General features: G+C 29.6%; 1 protein-coding gene across 1 annotated transcript in view; it reads left to right on the top strand.

The window, feature by feature from the left end:
- The window catches only part of LOC122271888 (uncharacterized), a 60,868-nt gene that overhangs the window by 28,847 nt on the left and 11,375 nt on the right, over positions 1 to 20,646 (top strand). The window contains exons 5-8 of the mRNA XM_071181290.2: positions 1,510 to 1,670; positions 6,638 to 6,736; positions 8,459 to 8,540; positions 10,041 to 10,110. Of these exons, the coding sequence (XP_071037391.2) occupies positions 1,510 to 1,670; positions 6,638 to 6,736; positions 8,459 to 8,540; positions 10,041 to 10,110 (412 nt within the window). The remainder of the gene's footprint in view (positions 1 to 1,509; positions 1,671 to 6,637; positions 6,737 to 8,458; positions 8,541 to 10,040; positions 10,111 to 20,646) is intronic.

Below are 20,646 nucleotides of genomic sequence, written 5' to 3'. Positions count from 1 at the left end.
ACCGGTCAGTGGCAATTAACCTTTAAAAAAAGTAAAAGTGTAGTCAATACCAGTCAGTGACAGTTACTTTTTTAAAATAAAAAAGAGCATCAATGCAGAGAAAATTGGTCAGTGGTATTTAAGCAGAACGTGAAATATCCACTCGCCAGTTCGTCATTGGCGATCGAACTCTTAGGGCTGGCGAGTAAGTCTTATTTTATTTAATGTTATTCTTCAAATGAAACTATCAAACTTTTTCTAGAGTCGCGAGTTGCCAATAGGCAAATATTAAAAATGAGGAGCAATAGTTCCAGACTTTAACAGGGAGATAAAAATTTTTTATTAATATTTATGGAAACATGAGTATCGCAGGAAAATTGCTATCTGTGTCACCAGGCGTGTTAGCATCTCTGTACGTTTTGACGCCTTGAATTGGCCTTAAAAATAAGAGATTCTTGAATTTGGGATAGGAAAGATGAATGAACTCTTCAAATATTTAAATCTAAATTTCTTTAGTGAAAAGGTAAATGCGTTGCATTGGCAGAAAGAGCAAATTTCATGTTCACCTTTCCAACATTGATTCAGATGCTGAATAAGTTTGACAATGCAGAATGTTCAGTGAGAATTCTAAATATGCTTCAGATTATAATATTTTTGAGCTATTCTGCAAGTTATCATATCTTCCTGTGAGTGATGCCATCACAATAGACTAAAAACAGCTAACTCTTTGAAGATTGCGTCACTTGATAATTTGCTCCAGAATTTTTTTAAATTGATCCCCTCCCCAACCGAGTTTATTGCTTGACTTCTAAATCACATATGGTATTTTAGTATCTGTCCTGTTGCTGTCGTAGCTTATGGGGAAATATCTTCCCAAAGGAAGACGAGGTACTGTATAATTATTAACTCCGAGAGGTATCCTTGGTCAATAGTTTCTTCCACACCTAAATAGACTCTGCCTCTTTGAAAAAGAATTCAAACAGCTCAAGGCTAGAATCAGATGCAACTTTTAATTTTATTTTCTTCTTTATTTCTATGCTCTTTTCAGGATGGACAGCAATATTCAGAAAAATATTGTGGCAGAAGAGTCTTCAGAAGACGACGCGTGTTACATTTTCCACACACTATAGAAATAAAACTAGATCTAAATGTGTATTTAAATAATTACTTTATCCGAATTAGCTGGACTGCGTAAATACAAGACTAAGTGAAACTAGAATAATAAAATATAAGAAAAGAAATTAAGCTTTCTAAGCATGCGGAGAAGAAAAGGAAACTTTAAAGACGGCTTACATAACTCAAGTAGTAATAAAATTTTGATGCGCGTCGATCCAGGTATTCAGGCTCATCAAGGTTAACGGCTGCAGTTAAAAAGTTCTAAGCGTAAAGCACCAACAGAAAAGTAATTTTAGAAATTTAGGTGTTGTCCCACAAGTGCTATTTTTATTTGCTATTTCGTGCTATTTTTATTTGCTATTACGTGCTATTTTTATTTGCTGTTGTTAAAATGAACGTTTTGTTAATTTTCAGCTTTTAGCCTTTCATTGGATCTGGATCCAACTGGATATCCTCCATTTATCTATCAATCTAAAGCACAGATATCATTCCACAATTCTCGACAAATAGTAGATCCCTATGAACAAGGATTTTCAATGGAGATGGGAAAACGTTATTCTTTTCGCTTGAAGAAAGTAATCAAAAATATTTCATTATCTTAAATACATAAAAATGAGTTTGATATAATTACCTTTCAATATTTTTTAAACAAGGCATTAATAATAAGTCACTCTTTACACCGCAGACAAACAGGATGAACTTTATAGTCAAATTGATGACTAAAATGATTGTGTGAGAGGTGTCGCAAAAAATTATTACTGTAAAGGTTCGAAATGTTCATTCAAACAGCTCTAAAAAAATTATATTTTTTATTTATTTACTTTTGTTCTGATGCAGGACTTGTTAAATTATGTTTTTCAACAGCAACTTCCAAACGTAATATAGAACTACAAATACGTTTATATTGAATCAAGGAAGTGAGTTTGTTCGTGTGTGTATATTTTTCTTATAAATCCATCTAAAATCTTCTGAACTGCGGTCCTGAAATTTGGAGAGTGGGTGCAAGGAAGAATTTTAGCATGGGTCATGAAAATCATTCGAAAATTACATTTAATCATTTCTGAAGAGACGTCCGAAAAAGGAATTTTTTTTTGTTCGTTTAGCTTTAGATATTGGTATGAAATGAAATGTAAGCGATTCTGATTTTTTTTTAACATTTAAAAAATAACATTAATAGTGTTTATTAGCTTGTAGCTTGATCAAAAGAAAAAAGTTTCTTTGTTAATTTATTACTCGTTTATCAATAGTTTATTATTATTATTTTATTTTTCATTCCATATTTCAGACAGCAATATGAACGCGTATTAAGACCAAGGAATACGCTGTTTGAATTCTAGAACTATGTGCATGTTTTGCTAATCACCAACTCAAGCTCTAAGAAAGTTCTAGCAATAAAGTTTAGTTCAGGAAAATGGTTAACACTATCCCGAAATTCGAGATTGACTAATCTTTTGGTTCTGATTTGTTTAAATCAGTTCTTGTTTTCATTCGCAACTTATATAATAGGTGTGGTGTAGATAATTTAGTTTCTCATTGTGTATGTATATATATGGGTCATTCTCACGAAAACTGTCATTTTTCAGTTCATAAAATCCCAAAAAAGTAAAGTGAATAAAAAGCTCTGAAACTTTCTATATTAATAGAAATATGTAATGGCATTATAAAGAAAGTATATATCCTATAAATTATACTTAATATTTAAATTAATTAATTTTTTAAATAATTAATTTATAATTATTAATTTATAATAATTAATAATTAATTAATTAATTTAATAAGTAAATTAATTAGTTTAATAAATCAATTTATTAATTTATTTTTCAAAGTAATTAATAAGTAAATTAATTATTTTCACTATTTAAAAAGTGAGGGACTGACACTAATAGTGAGGGAATGATATTTTATTTTAATACATGTTTTTATCTAAGTTACATCTACCTAAAGTTTGAAAATGATAACATACTAAGTATATCTAATATTTATTATAATTTAATCTTATATATTTAATAGTTTTTACAGGTTTGGGAAATAAAATTGGCTGGCACGATTGAACAAAAAAAAAATTTATAATATACTCATCTTGAATCATTCCCTCACTTTATACACTAGTGAGGGAATGACGAATTCAATAAAATTTAAAAATAACAGTTAGGCTTTATTAATTTCTGAAGTTAATCACATACAATTATATTCATACAAGAAAACAACATATAATTATCCACTTTCTCGATGAAGTTGTATTTTATTTTACTCTAAAAAACGACATGAGGGAATGACAAATGTAAAAAATTTTACCTGGTTTGATTCATTCAAATTTATTCCACAGCAAAGCTTCTTTAAGTTGAAGATGGAAACATACTGCAATTTTGTTCTATGATGCCAGTTGTTAACTTCTGAAGTTTTTATTAAAATATTTTTATTCTAAGATGATTGCAGGTGATAAGAACATTGTTGTGAGGGAATGACGCGAAACACTGGGGACAAAGTTTAAAATAGTGCTGTGTTAATATTTTTATCAGAAATTAAATTTAAAATTTATTTTCTGAATTCTATATTTCAATATTCTCAAATAAAAAACACAAATTTGTAAAAAAAATTTTTTTATTTCAGAAACAATTTTTTTCTTTTTTTAAATCAGCAGTGGGGACAAGTGAGGGAATAACATATTGGTATATTTTAATTACCTAAAATAAATAAAAAATAAAAATTGATAATTTTATTTTTATTCTTTTGTTAGCTTGCATTCTGAAGGACACTTTCCCTGAAAATTTTTTTTTCGTAAGTTGTAAAACAAACATAAAATATACTGGGGACATGAAAATGACTGTTTTTGTGAGAATGACCCATATATATAAATAAATAGATACAAGAAAACACTAAGAAAGTTAAGAAAAACAATAAGTATCATTTATTGCGCTTAAGCTGCAAGTAAACAGCACTCATTAAATAAGTTCAAAATGAAGAACAAAACAAAGAAAAAATATAGACACATTAAACAGGGAGGTGGGAAAGAATAGGCAAAAAAAATAACAAACAACATTTTATTAAAAAAAAAAAAAAAAAAAAAAAATGAAATGCCAATTAAAATAATAATTTTTTTTCCTGTTTTTTAATTGGCATTTCATTTCATTTTTTTTTTTTTAAAAATAAAATGTTGTTTGTTATTTTTTTTTGCCTATTATTTCCCACCTCCCTGTTTAATGTGTCTATATTTTTTCTTTGTTTTGTTCTTCATTTTGAACTTATATATATATATATATATATATATATATATATATATATATATATATATATATATATATATATATATATATATATATATATATATATATATATATATATATATATATATATATATATATATATACTTTTTCTTTCTTTCATCTCTTTGATCAACACTAAAAAAGAGCATTTTATTTCCTATTTCGATCTCAAAAAGTTTCTCTCTACATGATATGTAAAAAAGTTTTTTCTTTATGTACGGCAACATAAATTATGTAATTATATAAATATCACAATATATATATGGAATATTTTTATATATATATATATATATATATATATACATATATATATATATATCATATACATATATACATATACAGTAAAACTTGTGTAAGTTTACCACTTGTGGTGCATTGTTTTAGTGGTCAACTTATAGAGGGGGTGGGTCATTGTTTACTTTTTTGTTTCCTATATCATGTTGCTATATATTTAATTTTTTTTTTTTTTACTTGACTTAAAAATTTTATTTAGAAAATATGCAAATGAATATCTTAAGAAATGTGTTTAAACCTGAATTAACTTCAATTTGATACATATAATTCTAATATTTAACTAATTTTTTCTAAAAAAATTATTTCGTTAGTTATGCATGGGAAGTGTTTAATAAGTATAATTTCTTAAAATATCAGGACAAGAAAACATGCAATTTGAAAGCTTCAACAGAATAAAATTATTTGAACACTTTAAAATTTATTTACTACACTTAAAGATCAAAGACCATAAATGAAGGATCAAAGCATATTTCAGAGCATTCACTTATTCAAATGCTGACTATTGCAACTGGAAGAGCAACTTTTCAACTAACACACCTGTTTTTAATGAAGGGATGAAAGAAATGGTCAAAAGCTGGCCCCTTACAGTTTCCCCTGAGTGTCAACTCACAAAAGGGTTTAAATTAGCTTTTTACACTATTTCACCAAACAAGTGAAATTTTAACATACATTGCAAAAATGACAGAAAATTTTCTGAATTTTTTTTTTCTGGTCAACTTATGAGGGTTTTCGAATAGAATTTCATAATACTCCTAGACAAAATTGACTTATTTCAGTGGTCTACATACAAGATAGACAGGTGGTCAAGCTACAAAGGTTTTGCTTCTTATATTATATAGGAAAAATTCCGTTCTTGATAATTGAGGTCAACTTATGCAGGTGCCCAACTTACAAGGGTGGTCAACTTGGCAGGTTTCACTGTATATATATATATATATATATATGTATATGTATATCAACACTAAAAAAGAGCATTTTATTTCCTATTTCGATCTCAAAACGTTTCTTTCTACATGATATGTAAAAAAGTTTTTTCTTTATGTACGGCAACATAAATTATGTAATTATATAAATATGACAATATATATATGGAATATTTTTTTAAAATTCTGTATACAAATTAAAAAGAAAATTTTTATGCATGAGGTGAAAAAAATCTTTCGTTAGTTGAAAAAAAAATGTTTTTAATAAATAATATTAATGATAAGGACTAAAGTTTATGAATGCCTCCAAGAAATAATACAAAAACTACAACTTTATTCGTCAGAGAAACTGTTTACAATTTTGAACAGTTTTGAAAAAAAATTGAGTAAGAATGCAAGTAAAGCTTGTGCATAAAATTGAATTTTTATTCTATCTAAAAAAAAAAAAAATGATTGGTTGATTTTTTTTAAACAGAAAACAAAATATTTCTTTTAATGTAATAGAAAAAATTTATTTTTTAATACTGATTATTTTCCCATTTTATTAAATAATAAAAACAGGTATTTTTCATTTCCTCAATTTTGCATTTTTTCTTTATTGTACACTAACTTAACTAAAGTGTCTCCGAAGTATGCTAGTACGTTTAAAATAACTTGTCTTTTGATTTTATTTTGACCTCATTAGGTTTAGCATAAAGCATTTAAAGGATAAATGACATCACTTTTAATCATAGCGATCTTGAATTCGCAAATCGGTATCTTACAATATTTGCACTATTTGTTAGGTTCTGATTAATTCTAAGCTATTATTCACACCGGTTAAAGGCCGGTTTCATTCAATTCAATATAAAATAATACTCTGGGAAACTGTCTCATTTGTCTGTATCACAAATTCAACATACTTCTTTAAACTTTCCTCTTCCACATTATAAAATGCCCCAATATCTTAAAATCAGGTTTATACCATGCACTAACAATGGTAAAAATATACTTTCATCACAAAGTTCATATTTTTTATACGTTTTTATACTATACTGTTAAGAATAACTTATATATATTTAGATTGAGAAGAATTTGCTTCCTTATCCATATGACACAAATTGCATTGATTATTTAGAAAAGTGGAAAGCGAGAGGTGGTTATGGTCCTACAAATAAAAGGGTAAGACTGTATTTTTACTTACTTCTCCCTTTTACTTTTACTACATTATGAATGGATAACCGATAGCAAATACTAAACTTTTTTGAACCATAACGAATCTCAGAAACTGCCCGTGTGTCCTTTCACGGATGTTATATTTAGGCTGTGAATAGGGAACAGGTTGGGTGATCTGGAGACTTTTTTCCTCTTTCTCAAGATTAGAATTAGTTTCAACCCTTATCACAGTTCATTACTATTTAGAGCTCTATCCATAACTAATCACATTTCAAAACATGAAATGAACTAAAAAATATGTAAAAAGATTAGCGAATGAAATAAATGAGTTAACTTTATTTTGAGTGTTGTCATCCATTTTAGCTGCTTGTTTGTTTCAACATCGAATTATCTCTTAATAATATTATTTTTTATTTCAACCGATACTGTTCATAACTTTGAAAAAAGTCAGAAAAACTGTAGTCTGTGGAACAATAACTCAGAAATAGATAATTACGTTTCTCAAAAATTGTAATGAAAGTTAACTTTAAAATGTTTCGCCAAATCAACGGTGATGATTATATTTAACTTTAAAACCGCTGATAAAAATGCCATTTAATTCCCTGTAACAAAGGGAACTTTTGCTTTATTCAAAGACATTTTCTTTTCTAAAGGTTAAGATTTTAAAGATTTGAAAATTCGCATGCCATACTTTTGAATGAAAAAAAAAATGGTAATTATAGCATGGGAAAGAGTTAGTGGCTAAGAGTAAAAGAGATAAAGAGATGGATTTATTAGAATAAAAATCCAATTAAGGGTAAAAAAAAACATTAATACTGAATTAGATTATTTCATAAAACCTTAAAATTTATAATTAAAGCTGACAATTAAATAGATAATGCTAAAAACTAATGTAAATTAAAAAGTTTTGCCTATTTCTGCACCGGTTTAAAAGAAAAAAAAATTTTTGACTGGTAATTTAGCTTAATTTCTGACTACAGTGAGGAATTGGAATATGTCGATTATTAATGTTTGAAAAAAAAATTTGCCAATGCAAGTATGGGAGGCTTAAAAAATGAAGGAATACGACGATTTTGTTTATTCCGAGTTAAGAATCTTAAAACCAAATTTTTAAGGAGCCAAGAGTTTTGAAATAATTATGTCTAATCTTATAAGAGGTCGCCTGTCGTAAATATTCTGTCAAAAATTTGAAAAAGTCAAAAATTTAAAATAAGAGTGATATATATTTAAAAATTGTTTAAATGAATATTAATTTTTGTTTCTTGTTCAGAAAACTAAAGCAAACCTTATAATGGTTTAAGTATTTCGAAATTAAAAAATTTGTCGAAATGGGACGCCCTAATATATATTCCGCCTGCTTACAGTTATGATACGTCTTGAGCGATTGAACATTTAAAAAATTACTTTTGAGTAAGATTTCAAAAAAATTACTTTTGAGTAAGATTTCAAAACAGAAAGGGTAACATTTGTTTAACAGAACTCCTTTATTTAGTAGCGCAATCAATATTATTTAAAAGAAAAAACTTTGAAAGTAGTTAATGTCCACAAAATAATTTGCTTGAGTTTTTAGAAGATTTTATTGAAGGGTTTCAATAAAAGGGATGGTTGTGCGTGGGTGGGTTAGAAAATTAAAAAAAATAAGAAAAATACGGGTTATTTACTATGGTTCTTACAGGGTTTTTATTGACTTTGTTTTTTCTCTATTTTTTAAAAAAAAAAATACTCTAGGAGTGCATACAGGAATGCTATAAAAATATTACTATGACTACCCATGGAGTGCCGCGAAATGAAAAAGAACGAAACTTTAAAAGTGAGTATGTTTCCTTAATCAAATCACAAATTATCCAAATTAGGTCTGTTACAATGAGGTCTTCAGCAAAAGTCATATTGCAATTGCCAGAACCAACAAAGTATAAAAAAAAAGCGTTTATGTTTGTTTAATCTCTTAAGCTTATTTTTTAATCATGAGAAATGCACACAGAGGACACAAGGTGGAGGCTATCGGTTTCCTATCTGAATTAAGTGCTTTTGTGCTATCGAGGCCGCACTTGCTGCCGGAATGCATCTACGTAACAACGTACCTGTTCTTCTGCAACAGGTCCTTTAATTGCTACTAAGTATATCGACCTCAAAGCAGCGAAGTATGTGTTCATGCATGATGTCTTCATTATGTTCTCCATGTACGTAATCGCTTTGATGTCTCCATTATGTTCTCCATGTACGTAATCACTTTGATGAAATATTCTCAAGGAACGCGTGAACTCTAACAGGATCTCCACGTTTATCATATCACTATTAGTGTTACTTTTTCTAGTTTGTGAGCCAGCAAACACATTGGAGGATCTGAAAGCACTGATTTTATTTTATTTTATAACCGTAGTTGAGCAGCAGACCAATATTTGAGTTTACAACTACTAATATTCAACTACGTAGCCTTGTAATTTTGAACCCAATCCAGAAGACAAGGGAACTCCTGCAATAGGGAGTGAGAGAAATATGCCTTCATGGAGGGCTTTTCTTTATGGAACTAACCCACATTTACGGTACATGGAGAGGATGACCGCGAGAACCCACATGGTAGCCTGATGGTAACGAAACTCTCTCCCATGATCCGTCTACCACTGAGGATATTTCACGTCAGCACTATGTCGGTGCAAGTCAGATTCGGAATTCGTATCGACCAGCCATCGCTGGGTCTTGAACCCGGTTCACCTCATTGGAAGGCGAATGCTCTATCCTCTAAGCCAACGCGGCACTAAAAGGACTGATTGTCGTTTTGGTAGAAACCAAAAGCATGCGTGTCATTTTTAAATACTACCGGAAATAGTCCTTACATCAGTGCAGACTTCGCAGCAACGTCAGTAATCGCCATATTGAACAAATTTTACAATAATCAATCGAATAAATTTTCAAAACAGTTTTTGGGGTCTAAAAATTCGATACGCTAGTAGTGTAGTTAATATATATGATGCTACGTTAGTTGTTAACAGTAAACGGAAATGCATTTTGCATAACTCGTGAATATTTATCTCATATACCATAATTATAAATAGAATTAAAAATCAGATGCCATTAATTTTATTGTTTTGAAACATGCCTTAAAATACGTTAATTTTAATAATAACTAAAAAAACAAAAACAAGGTTTCATATTTGAATTATAATTTCTTGCAAGTACCCATAGATACTATTAAAATTAAATTTACTACAGCTATAAATTAAACTATAAATGTAAAATGCTGTTAAAATTGATAAAATTAAAAAGTAATTGTTGAACATCATTAAAAAGTATTAATCTTTGCTTATTTCAGAGACGATTACACCAGAAAGAGCGAAAAAAGTTTCCGAATGTCGGATCAAAAATTGTAGACCAGCGTGCTTGTAAGTTTTAAATTCGCAAGTAAATTTTTCATCCAAAAAACGTTCACATGAAAAAAACAATTATTTTTAATTTTTGTGAAATGTATTTTTAAAAAGAACTGGACCTCTGTCGACAAACAGGGGCGTGCATACGTCTCTGAAAATTATAAGTTTCTTGCAGTTTCTGGCTGTTGATTGCTTGAATGAATGGAAAATGAACCATTTTTATTTTGTTTATTACTAGCTGAATATCCGTTCTTCACACGAGAATATTTATAAATAAATAAAAAAATCCGTAAATCAGTATTGAGAAACACTACGAAATCAACAAATCAAACGGAAAAGCATACACCGACGCAATTAAAGAACTTGGAAGAACCAGATAAGTGATATTTTTAGGGGAATTAACGAATCAGGGTTAATGAGATTAAAAAAAATAGTGTTTTAATGAATACGGATCTAACAGAAATGTTTTTGCGTTCTCTTAAATTTTAACATCATCAATTACAGCAGTTTTCAGTATGCTTGTATGATTCTTATTCATATTAGGCCATGGTAAATAAATAAAAACAAAGAAATATTTGTCCCACTTTCTAATAAATTGATAATAAAATAGTTCAGATGCAACTTTTTTTTTGTTCTGAAAATGTCATTAACCTGTTTCTTCTCCTAAGTTTCTAAATTAATATAGCTAAATAATTAAAATTTTTAATTTAATGTTATATATTGCTATCTGCGTTGGTTTTGTGTAATTGAAGTAAGCAAAGCTCGTTGTTTGTAATTCATACCATTGAATAAAGATTAAATGTATTTAACATCTCTTGGCATGATGCCATTACTCTCGGCCGATTCATGATAGTTAAAATTCCCCTTAAATTAAATACTTAATTCCAAAGTATAGGTATTAAAACTACTTGGTTCAGTTTAAAAAATCACCAAATATATCAATATAATATTTTATACCTATTTCAGCATATCTGGTACTTATTATATTACCCGTCAACATTCGAGTTTATACATATTTGTGAGTGATAGCCAACTAAAGCCAAATTTTAAAAAAAATATATACATTCGAACTTCATAAGGATTTTGGAAACTGACCATTTCTCTATCTGACTTTTAATTTACTGTTAAAATATTTATAAGTAGTGGTGGAAAAAATTTCTTTTATTTCTAATTCTTTAAAATATTAATACACTGGATATTAATACCACTGAAAAAATATTTTCTGAAACTGCGGACAACCAGTTGTAGAATTTTTATCAGAACCAATTCACCATTTACCATAATACCAGTAGTACATATTACCGTCAGGGATACATATGAATTAAACGTCATCTGTGAATGGGAATTTTTTACGGTTTTCTTAAACAAATTTCCCATTAATCTTTCTTCCATGAGCTTGGTTCTTGACCTCATAGCTTATTTTATTTTACTTCAATTAATACACCTTATCAACATTAATCTTCAGTGTCAATAATAACATGCAGATATTTTACGGCTACCCAAAACGCAAATAAGTATCTTTTCTATTTTTTTTTGCTTTTGAGTTTAGAAGTTACTTTTTTATTTCAATTAATACTTATTACCAACAAAGATTAAGCATCATTGTCGTCAATGATGATATGACGATTTATTACTGTTGTTGTAGGCAAATAAATACTTTTACACCATTTCTTTTGTTTTCTAGTAAATTGCTTATTTCTTTTATTTCAATCTGCATATATTACCTTAATTAATTAAGCAGAAATGGCCTAATTAAGACACATTATGCCAATTTTTTATGTTTTTCCTAAACGAATTAGTACCACTTTCCCATTAACGCGTTGAATGCCACTCTAATTTTACGTGGCTTGCCGGTCTCGCAAAAATGATTTTCTAGTATGCGTTGCATATTTTGATAAAATATTACTTACAACAAACAGTTAATTTTTGCAATTATTCGAGACACATTTAATTCAATGAGGTCACCGGTGACCTCAGTGTTACTACGAACAAACTTAGTACCGGTCACTCCCATGCAGAGTTGGGCGTCGATAACAGTAATCAATTACAACTGTACAGTAATCGAATTACTGTTATGTACAGAATCGTAATTTTTGATTACATCAGAGTTGAGCAAAAGTGTAATCGATTACATTTTTCAATTACGATAATCAATTACTTATAATCATGATAACAAATTTTGATTACAACTGTAATCGTGATTACAATACTCAATTACAGTAATCAATCACTTGTAATCATTTACTGTTGTTGTAGGCAAATAAATACCTTTACTCCATTTCTTTTGTTTTCTAGTAAATTGCTTATTTCTATTATTTCAATCTGCATATATTACCTTAATTAATTAAGCAGAAATGGCCTAATTAAGACACATTATGCCAATTTTTTATGTTTTTCCTAAACGAATTAGTACCACTTTCCCATTAACGCGTTGAATGCCATTCTAATTTTACGTGGCTTGCCGGTCTCGCAAAAATGATTTTCTAGTATGCGTTGCATATTTTGATAAAATATTACTTACAACAAACAGTTAATTTTTGTAATTATTCGAGACACATTTAATTCAATGAGGTCAACGGTGACCTCAGTGTTACTACGAACAAACTTAGTACCGGTCACCGGTGACCCCCATGCAGAGTTGGGCGTCGATAACAGTAATCAATTACAACTGTACAGTAATCGAATTACAGTAATCGAATTACTGTTTGCACAGAATCGTAATTTTTGATTACATCAGAGTTGAGCAAAAATGTAATCGATTGCATTTTTCAGTTACGATAATCAATTACTTATAATCATGATAACAAATTTTGATTACAACTGTAATCGTGATTACAATACTGAATTACAGTAATCAATCACTTGTAACAATTTACTGTTGTTGTAGGCAAATAAATACCTTTACTCCATTTCTTTTGTTTTCTAGTAAATTGCTTATTTCTATTATTTCAATCTGCATATATTACCTTATATCTTACCTTATACCTTATATCTGCATATATTAATTAAACATAATTGGCGTATTTAAGCCTCATTAGTGCCAATTTTTTATGTTTCTCCTAAACGAATTAGTACCAATTTACCATTAACACGTTGAATGCACGCCAATTTTACATGGCTTGCCCGTCTGGCAAAAATGATTTTCTATAGTCTGTTCAACGAGAACTGATAGTGAAAGTAAACAAAGCGGCTTTGCTATTTGGCGCAATACAGTTGTCTACTTGGCACCGGAATAATGACAAATAGCGCCAACAGTCAAGCAGAAACTCTTTTTTTTAGAGGGTTGTTTGTTTTGCCGTGTTGTCTTTTTGCAGGTGTTTCATGAGCAATATGGAAAATAAAGTTATGGATTTAAGTCCTCCTAAAAATCGCCAGAAGAAATCTTACATAAGTAAAGCTGAGAAGGAAATAATATTGAACATTTATAAAACATAAGTGCATTCAAAACCAGATGTTCCAATCATTGATGTGGCTGACCATGTGGCTTCTGCATCGGGAGTTAGCACAGCTTCTGTTTTCAGAATTATTAAAGAATATAAAAGGGATCAGGGGCGTACGCAAGGGGGGAGAGGTTTAGGGGTTTAAACCCCCCCCTTGAGCTCAGACAAAGTGAATTTACAAAATAATACAGACAAAAATAAAACTTTTAGTAGAAATTATGCGGGTTATTATTTTTTAAGACTATATATTTTTATTTGCCTTATGCCTACTTTTTTTTTCTCACTGTATTTCTCAGAATACTGATAAAACATTTACTATAATAGGGTTATATTTTTGAAACCAAATTCACGTGATACTGCTACGGGCGAGCCCCGATCTCTGGTTCCTTTCTGACCTGCCAGTCGCGATAGTTTTCGAGACTGGCTGGCATTCGCGAGGTCTGGAATCCTAGACGTTCTGTCGTCTTTGAGACAATTCAAGAATTTTGTAGATGCGGTTAAAAAAAATTATATGAAAGGGGGTTACATTTATTTTCGATTTTAGTCAGACTAAGAGTTATCTCTGCCGTTTGTCCTTCGGAGCTTGTTTCTAAATCTGTTTTTATTTGGAGACTCTGTGCTCGTTGAAGTTATTCATTCCAGCTCGAAACTTTGAGATCGTAGCTTAGTGGATATTTCTGTGCCAATATATATGTATATATTTTTGCTGTTCTTGGATCTTTAGGATGTCTAAACGCAAGAATTTAACAATTTTTAATTACTTTGAGAAAAAATCACGACCTGAAATTAGTGAGGTGACAGCATCTAGTACCAATATAAGTTTTTCTGTTGAACAGAAATGTGATACTTCCGTTGAAGAAAACGTTTCTAGCGTAACAGAATCTGATGAATGTGAAAGCGGCCCTCAAAGTGTTACTTCCCACCCATATGACATTGAACTTTTTTCAGAAGATAATACATGCGAGGATAAAAAACTGGATATACTTAAAAATGTTTGAGAACCCAATCCAGCATTTGTTTTTCCTGAAAAAGGAAAAAGAAAATTGAAATTTCAGTACAAATGGCTTTATCGCAGGAAATGGCTTGCATATTCAGAGGTTAAGGGTGGTGCTTTTTGCAAATTTTGTGTACTTTTCGCCCCAAGTGGTGCCGGTTCTGGAAAGCAACCTTTAGGCCAACTGTGCAATGTAAAATTTGACAACTGGAAAAATGCTGTAGAGCGATTTTCTGAACACGAGAAATGTCTTTATCACAAAAAATCGATCGAAACTGCTGGGACATTGAACGATATTTTATTTGGAAAGATGAAACCTGTGGATGAACAAGTTGACAGTGCAGCAAGCAGAAGAAAATTAGAAAATAGAAAAAACATTACTCCAATCATTGAAACCATCCTATTTTGTGGAAATCAAGGTCTCGCTCTAAGAGGACATAAGGATTCGGGAATAATTGCTGAACAACCAGGTGAAGAGAACGACGGAAATTTTCGGGCATTGCTTCGTTTCCGGAGTAAGAACGATTCGACTCTTAAGAACATTTTAGAGTCAAGCAGAAAAAATGCTCAGTATACCAGCCCTCGATTTCAGAACTAAGTTATTGAGGTTTGCAATATTTTAATCCTGCAAAAACTAGTCAGCAAGATTAATGATGCAACTTGCTTTTCCATTCTTGCAGGTGAAACAACTGATATTGCAGGTATAGAGCAATTATCGTTATGCGTTCGATATGTCGATAAAGAAAATTTTAACATCACCGAACAGTTTTTGCAATTCATTCCGGTGCATGACTTAACCGGAAAAGCAATAGCAACAACAATATTAGACCAATTACAGTCTATGAAAGTTGATATAAAAAAGTTACGTGGACAGGAGTACGATGGTGCTGCATCAATGAGTGGAAAAATTAATGGTGTACAAGCCCACGTAAGAAGTATTGTCCCATCAGCACTCTATGTACATTGCTCTGCTCATAGCCTCAATTTGGCTGTATCAAATGCATGCGAAATAACTGGCATTAGAAATTGCTTAGGGACAATTAAAACATTATACGACGTTTTAAATACGCCAAAAAGACAGTATGTCCTATCTTCAGCAATAGAGGAGATGGAAACCAGCTCTAAGAGGGAGAAAATTAAGCAGCTATGTGCAACCCGTTGGATGGAAAGATACGACTCAGTAACCTCTGTGGTGGAACTTTTCGAGCCCATCGCCGAAACACTACAAAAAATATCAGAATGGAAGGATAAGGAATCAGCTACCCAGGCTAATTCTTTACTGTGCACAGTATCTAATTGCCAGTTCGTAATATCTCTTTTGTGCATTTACAAAGGTTTCACCATAACAATCCATCTCTGTAGATACCTACAAAAAACAAGCATAGATTTGATAGAGGCAGTGAGTCTTGAAGAAGATGTCATTAAAGATCTAAAATTAATGCGTGAAAATGCAAATGAAACATTCCCTGAAATATTCAGCTCTTCTTCTCTTATGCTAACAAGCATTGGATCTTCCACTTCCATGCATATCCCTAGAATAACAGGAAGACAGAAAAATCACGATAATTTTCCCTCATCGACACCGGAAACATATTTCAGAGTTAGTGTTTTTATTCCATTTATAGAAAATTTTATAAGACAATTAAACTTAAGATTTGTATCGCATCGTGATATTTTGAAAGGATTTCAGTGTCTTCTACCTGCCGATCCTTTCATTTGCCAACCTTCAAACATAAAGGCTTTTGAAGCATTAGTGGAATTTTACGCTGGAGATTTGGATACCGGTAAAGAAAGCCTTAAGTCTGAACTAAAACTCTGGTATAAAAGATTAAAAAGGATTAGTGAAGACGGAGGTAGTGTTCCAAAAACTGCGGCGGATGCTCTTGGAATGTGCAATAAAGATATAACACCAAACATTTTCAAACTCCTAGAAATATTGGTCGTTCTACCTGTTTCAACGAGTGCAAACGAAAGATCCTTTTCGACTTTACGCCGTTTGAAGACTTATTTACGCAACTCAACGGGAAATAATAGAATGAATGGATTGGCGCTCTTAAGCATTCATAGAAAATTTACCCCAGCTGTCGAAGACATTTTAAACGAACTTGCAAAAAAACACCGTCGTTTGGATATTACAGTATAAATCAATAAATTTTTAGCATGTTTGTATACTGGTTTAATTCCCTATTTGTTGGTAAGTCATTTTTTAGTTAAATTCATTGGTTTTCTACAGAATATTCACATTTATATGGTTATTATTTAGGTAGCTGTTACAGTATGAGTAGTTTTTTCTGGCTTGATTTATTCCTACTTTTTAATAAAAATAAAATATTTTACCTCTTATTAAAAAAGAAATTATATTCTTAAACTTAAAAAATAAAAACAAAATTTAATTAAACAATGTTGTCGAAATAAAAATTCAAAATTGTCTAGCTGTCTAAATTAGGGAAGTAATAGTGCTTTATTACATACTCGAATTTCTTTTAGTAATTTCTGAAAATTATGAACCCCCCCCCTTGAAAAATTCTGCATACGCCACTGAAAGGGATGGTATATTACATTCACCGAAGAAGACTAAATCTCGTAAAACTTTTTTGGATGACATTGACGATTTCGACAAAAATGCTGTAAGAAGAAAAGTTCACGATTTTTTCCGCCGTAACGAAATTCCGACAATAAACAAAGTTCTCAAAGCTGTGAACGATGATTCTGATTTACCAAACTTTAAAAGAACGACATTTTATTCCCTGTTAAAAAAATTAGACTTCAAACTTAGGCTATTTAACTTTTAATAAATTTTTTAAAAAATTGTAATTATGAAATTAAAGAGTATTTTTTATCATATTCTTTCAATTCTATACGACTTTTACGATAGAATTATAAAAGCTATGTTTTGCATAGATATTTATGCAAAATATGTTAAAACTAATTTAATTTAAACTTTAAAAAAAATTGCATTAAAACTATTCTTAAAACAAAATTATGTGTTTACTGAAACAATTAGAAACGTATTTTCATGTAAATATTTTAATTTTGCATTTTCTTATCTAAATTTAAGTTATCAAAAACCAAACATCGTTTTTGTTTTTCTATAAAAGCAAAAGCTCTGTCAATTCAAATGAAATCGCCCATTCAGTGAAGAAACCGTTGAAGTGTCAAACGTTGACGATCAAACAGCAACCCTTATGTTTACTTCCACTATCAGTTCTCGTTAAACGGACTATAGCATGCGTTGCATATTTTGATAAAATATTACTTACAACAAACAGTTAATTTTTGTAATCATTCGAGACACATTTAATTCAATGAGGTCACCGGTGACCTCAGTGGCACTACGAACAAACTTAGTACCGGTCACCGGTGACCCCCCATGCAGAGTTGGGCGTCGATAATAACAATCGATTACAACTGTATTTGATTGCAGAAAGTTGCTGTTATGTAATCAATTACTTGAAATAACAATTACAAGTAATTGATTGCATAACAGTAATCGAATTACTGTTATGTACAGAATCGTAATTTTTGATTGCATCAGAGTTGAGCAAAAATGTAATCGATTACATTTTTTAATTACAGTAATCAATTACTTGTAATCATGATAACAAATTTTGATTACAACTGTAATCGTGATTACAATACTCAATTACAGTAATCAATCACTTGTAATCATGAGTATAAACGTTGATAAGTTTGATTACAACTATAATCATGATTGCTTAACCAATTACTGTAATCAATTACTGTAATCAATTACTTGTAATCGTGATAACAAGTGAAGATAAAGTAATCATTATTATAATCATGATTACAAGTAATCAAAATATATGATTATATGTAATTATGATTAAATGTTATCTTGATTACACGTAATCTTGATTACATTTAATTATGATTACATGTAATCTAAATACATGATACAAAGATTGTTGCATATTTATATACGATTATATTTTACTTTAGATAGTATAATGATTCATTTTGTATGTATTTACATTTTGCACGGATATGTATGTATAAATAAATATAATGCATGCACATATCATTTTATCTAATGCATATGTAGATCACAGCATATATGTACAGACATTTTAGTTACACGCATATACATACACTTGTATTGAATGTATAAAATATATATATGTATGTATATAGCAAATAGTTACGTACGCATATACGAACAATGAATACATGTACATTTATACACAATGAATATATGCATTTTAAGCAAATACTTGTGTATGTAAAATGTATAGTTATGTTCATGTACTCATGTCTATACAAATACTTGTTGTTTGTACGAATATACATACATTGTACAATGTATATATATGTAAAATATATGTACATATACATGTACATCATATGCATGTCCAATGTATGCATAACATATGTACATACATACATTTGACACGCATATATTGTACAGATTTACATAGTGTACAGATGTACACATTCAGATACAGTACATATGATGTCCTTATAATATACAAATATTGTACATATGTGCATGCATATATTGGACATAAATCTTCGTGCAAATGTTACATGTGTGCATACGCGTTATCCCTAATATGTGTAATATATACAATGTAAATATATCCAATGAATGTATCCACACACGTACAATACTCATATGTTGCATGTATGTATAGCCATATGTACTATATATGCACGTACAATGTATGAATCTATGTACGTACATTGTACATACGTGCATACATTACATGTATACATATGTACATACATTGTATTAACGTATATATACAATATATGTATATCTGAGGAAAATATGTGCTTATGTAGAATGCAATAAATAAAATGTGAATAAGTTAACTAAAAACGATTCGAGCAAGCTAAATGACAAAATCAAATGATATTTAAATTTAGTTTTCAGCTTTAATTGTTCTATATATTTTAAAACTGTTAGAATAAAAAATAAATTTTAGGTATTTTCATAAAATGTTTGACACTTGTTTCTGTATATCATAATGAATAGTTCATAGAAATTTTTTGATGGCAATAAAGAACGGTTAATCTTGAATGTGAAAATAATATTTAGGAATTTAAAATAAGGTTATCGCTTGCTCTCCGAAAAATAAGCGATTGAGTTTTATATGTTTTAGAACAAATTTTAAAACTAACATTTATACCTTTACAGTTATATAATTTTCTAATGCATGTGCAATGAATGTGAAGACATGCATTGTAAATACAGATATTTAAATTTTCGCAGGTATTTGTACATTACATGCATATATGGCAACGTTACTTTTAAAAAGTAACGAGTAAAAGTACAAGTATTTTTAAAAAAAGTAACGAGTAAAAAGTAAAAAGTTCTTATTTTAAAAAGTAACGAGTAAAAAGTACAAGTAAAAGTACAAGTACTAAACCAAAAAAGTAGCGATTTAAAAGTACATTTCTGGGAAATCGAAAATTCAAAGTAACCTAAAATTTTATTGAATAATATTCTTATGTTCTTTAATGTTTTTGCAAAATTGTTGTTATTTATTTAATTATTTTTAATTTTGAAAGTTATGGACATTAATTTATTTTTAAATTCGGAAGAATATTGCAATATAATTTTATAATATAATCGTATAATATAATTTCAAAATCAAATATCATTTTACTGTCAAACTTTTTATGGAATTGCACGAAAAAGAAATTTTATCTATTGATTTAAATTTTTAGTTTATTATTCTTATTTATTTAAATTACCATTGATTTAAAATTGTTTTACTCTATAGAAACGCGTTTTAAAAACACAAACATAAACAAAGCAAACACGGGGTTTCAGAGAGCTTTGTGATCTTTGAGCTAGTTTTATTTGTAACAATGGCTAATGCTGAAGTCGTGCGAGAAAATCATTTTCCGAACATTTCTGCCCAACGTAATAATTAAAATTTGTAAACGAATTTTAGTATCAGCGGCTAAACTAATACCTTCGAGCTTTCAAGAGTTAAAATAGTAATTATAATAGTTTTCAATAGCACAAACAGTTCTGAAGTTCTTAGAGATCTGACTGGGCGTTGTTTGACAAGGTCGGGCATAAACATAATTTTAGTAAAAAATGTACTAGGTAAAAATGTATTTAGTAAAAAATGTATTAAGACAAAA

The sequence above is a fragment of the Parasteatoda tepidariorum genome, chromosome 8 (genome assembly GCF_982258835.1).
Source record: "Parasteatoda tepidariorum strain Cologne lab strain chromosome 8, Ptep-v5.0, whole genome shotgun sequence".
Classification (NCBI taxonomy): Eukaryota; Metazoa; Arthropoda; class Arachnida; order Araneae; family Theridiidae; genus Parasteatoda; species Parasteatoda tepidariorum.
Note: the sequence above shows the minus strand (reverse complement) of the source record. Positions and strands in the feature narration are given on the sequence as shown.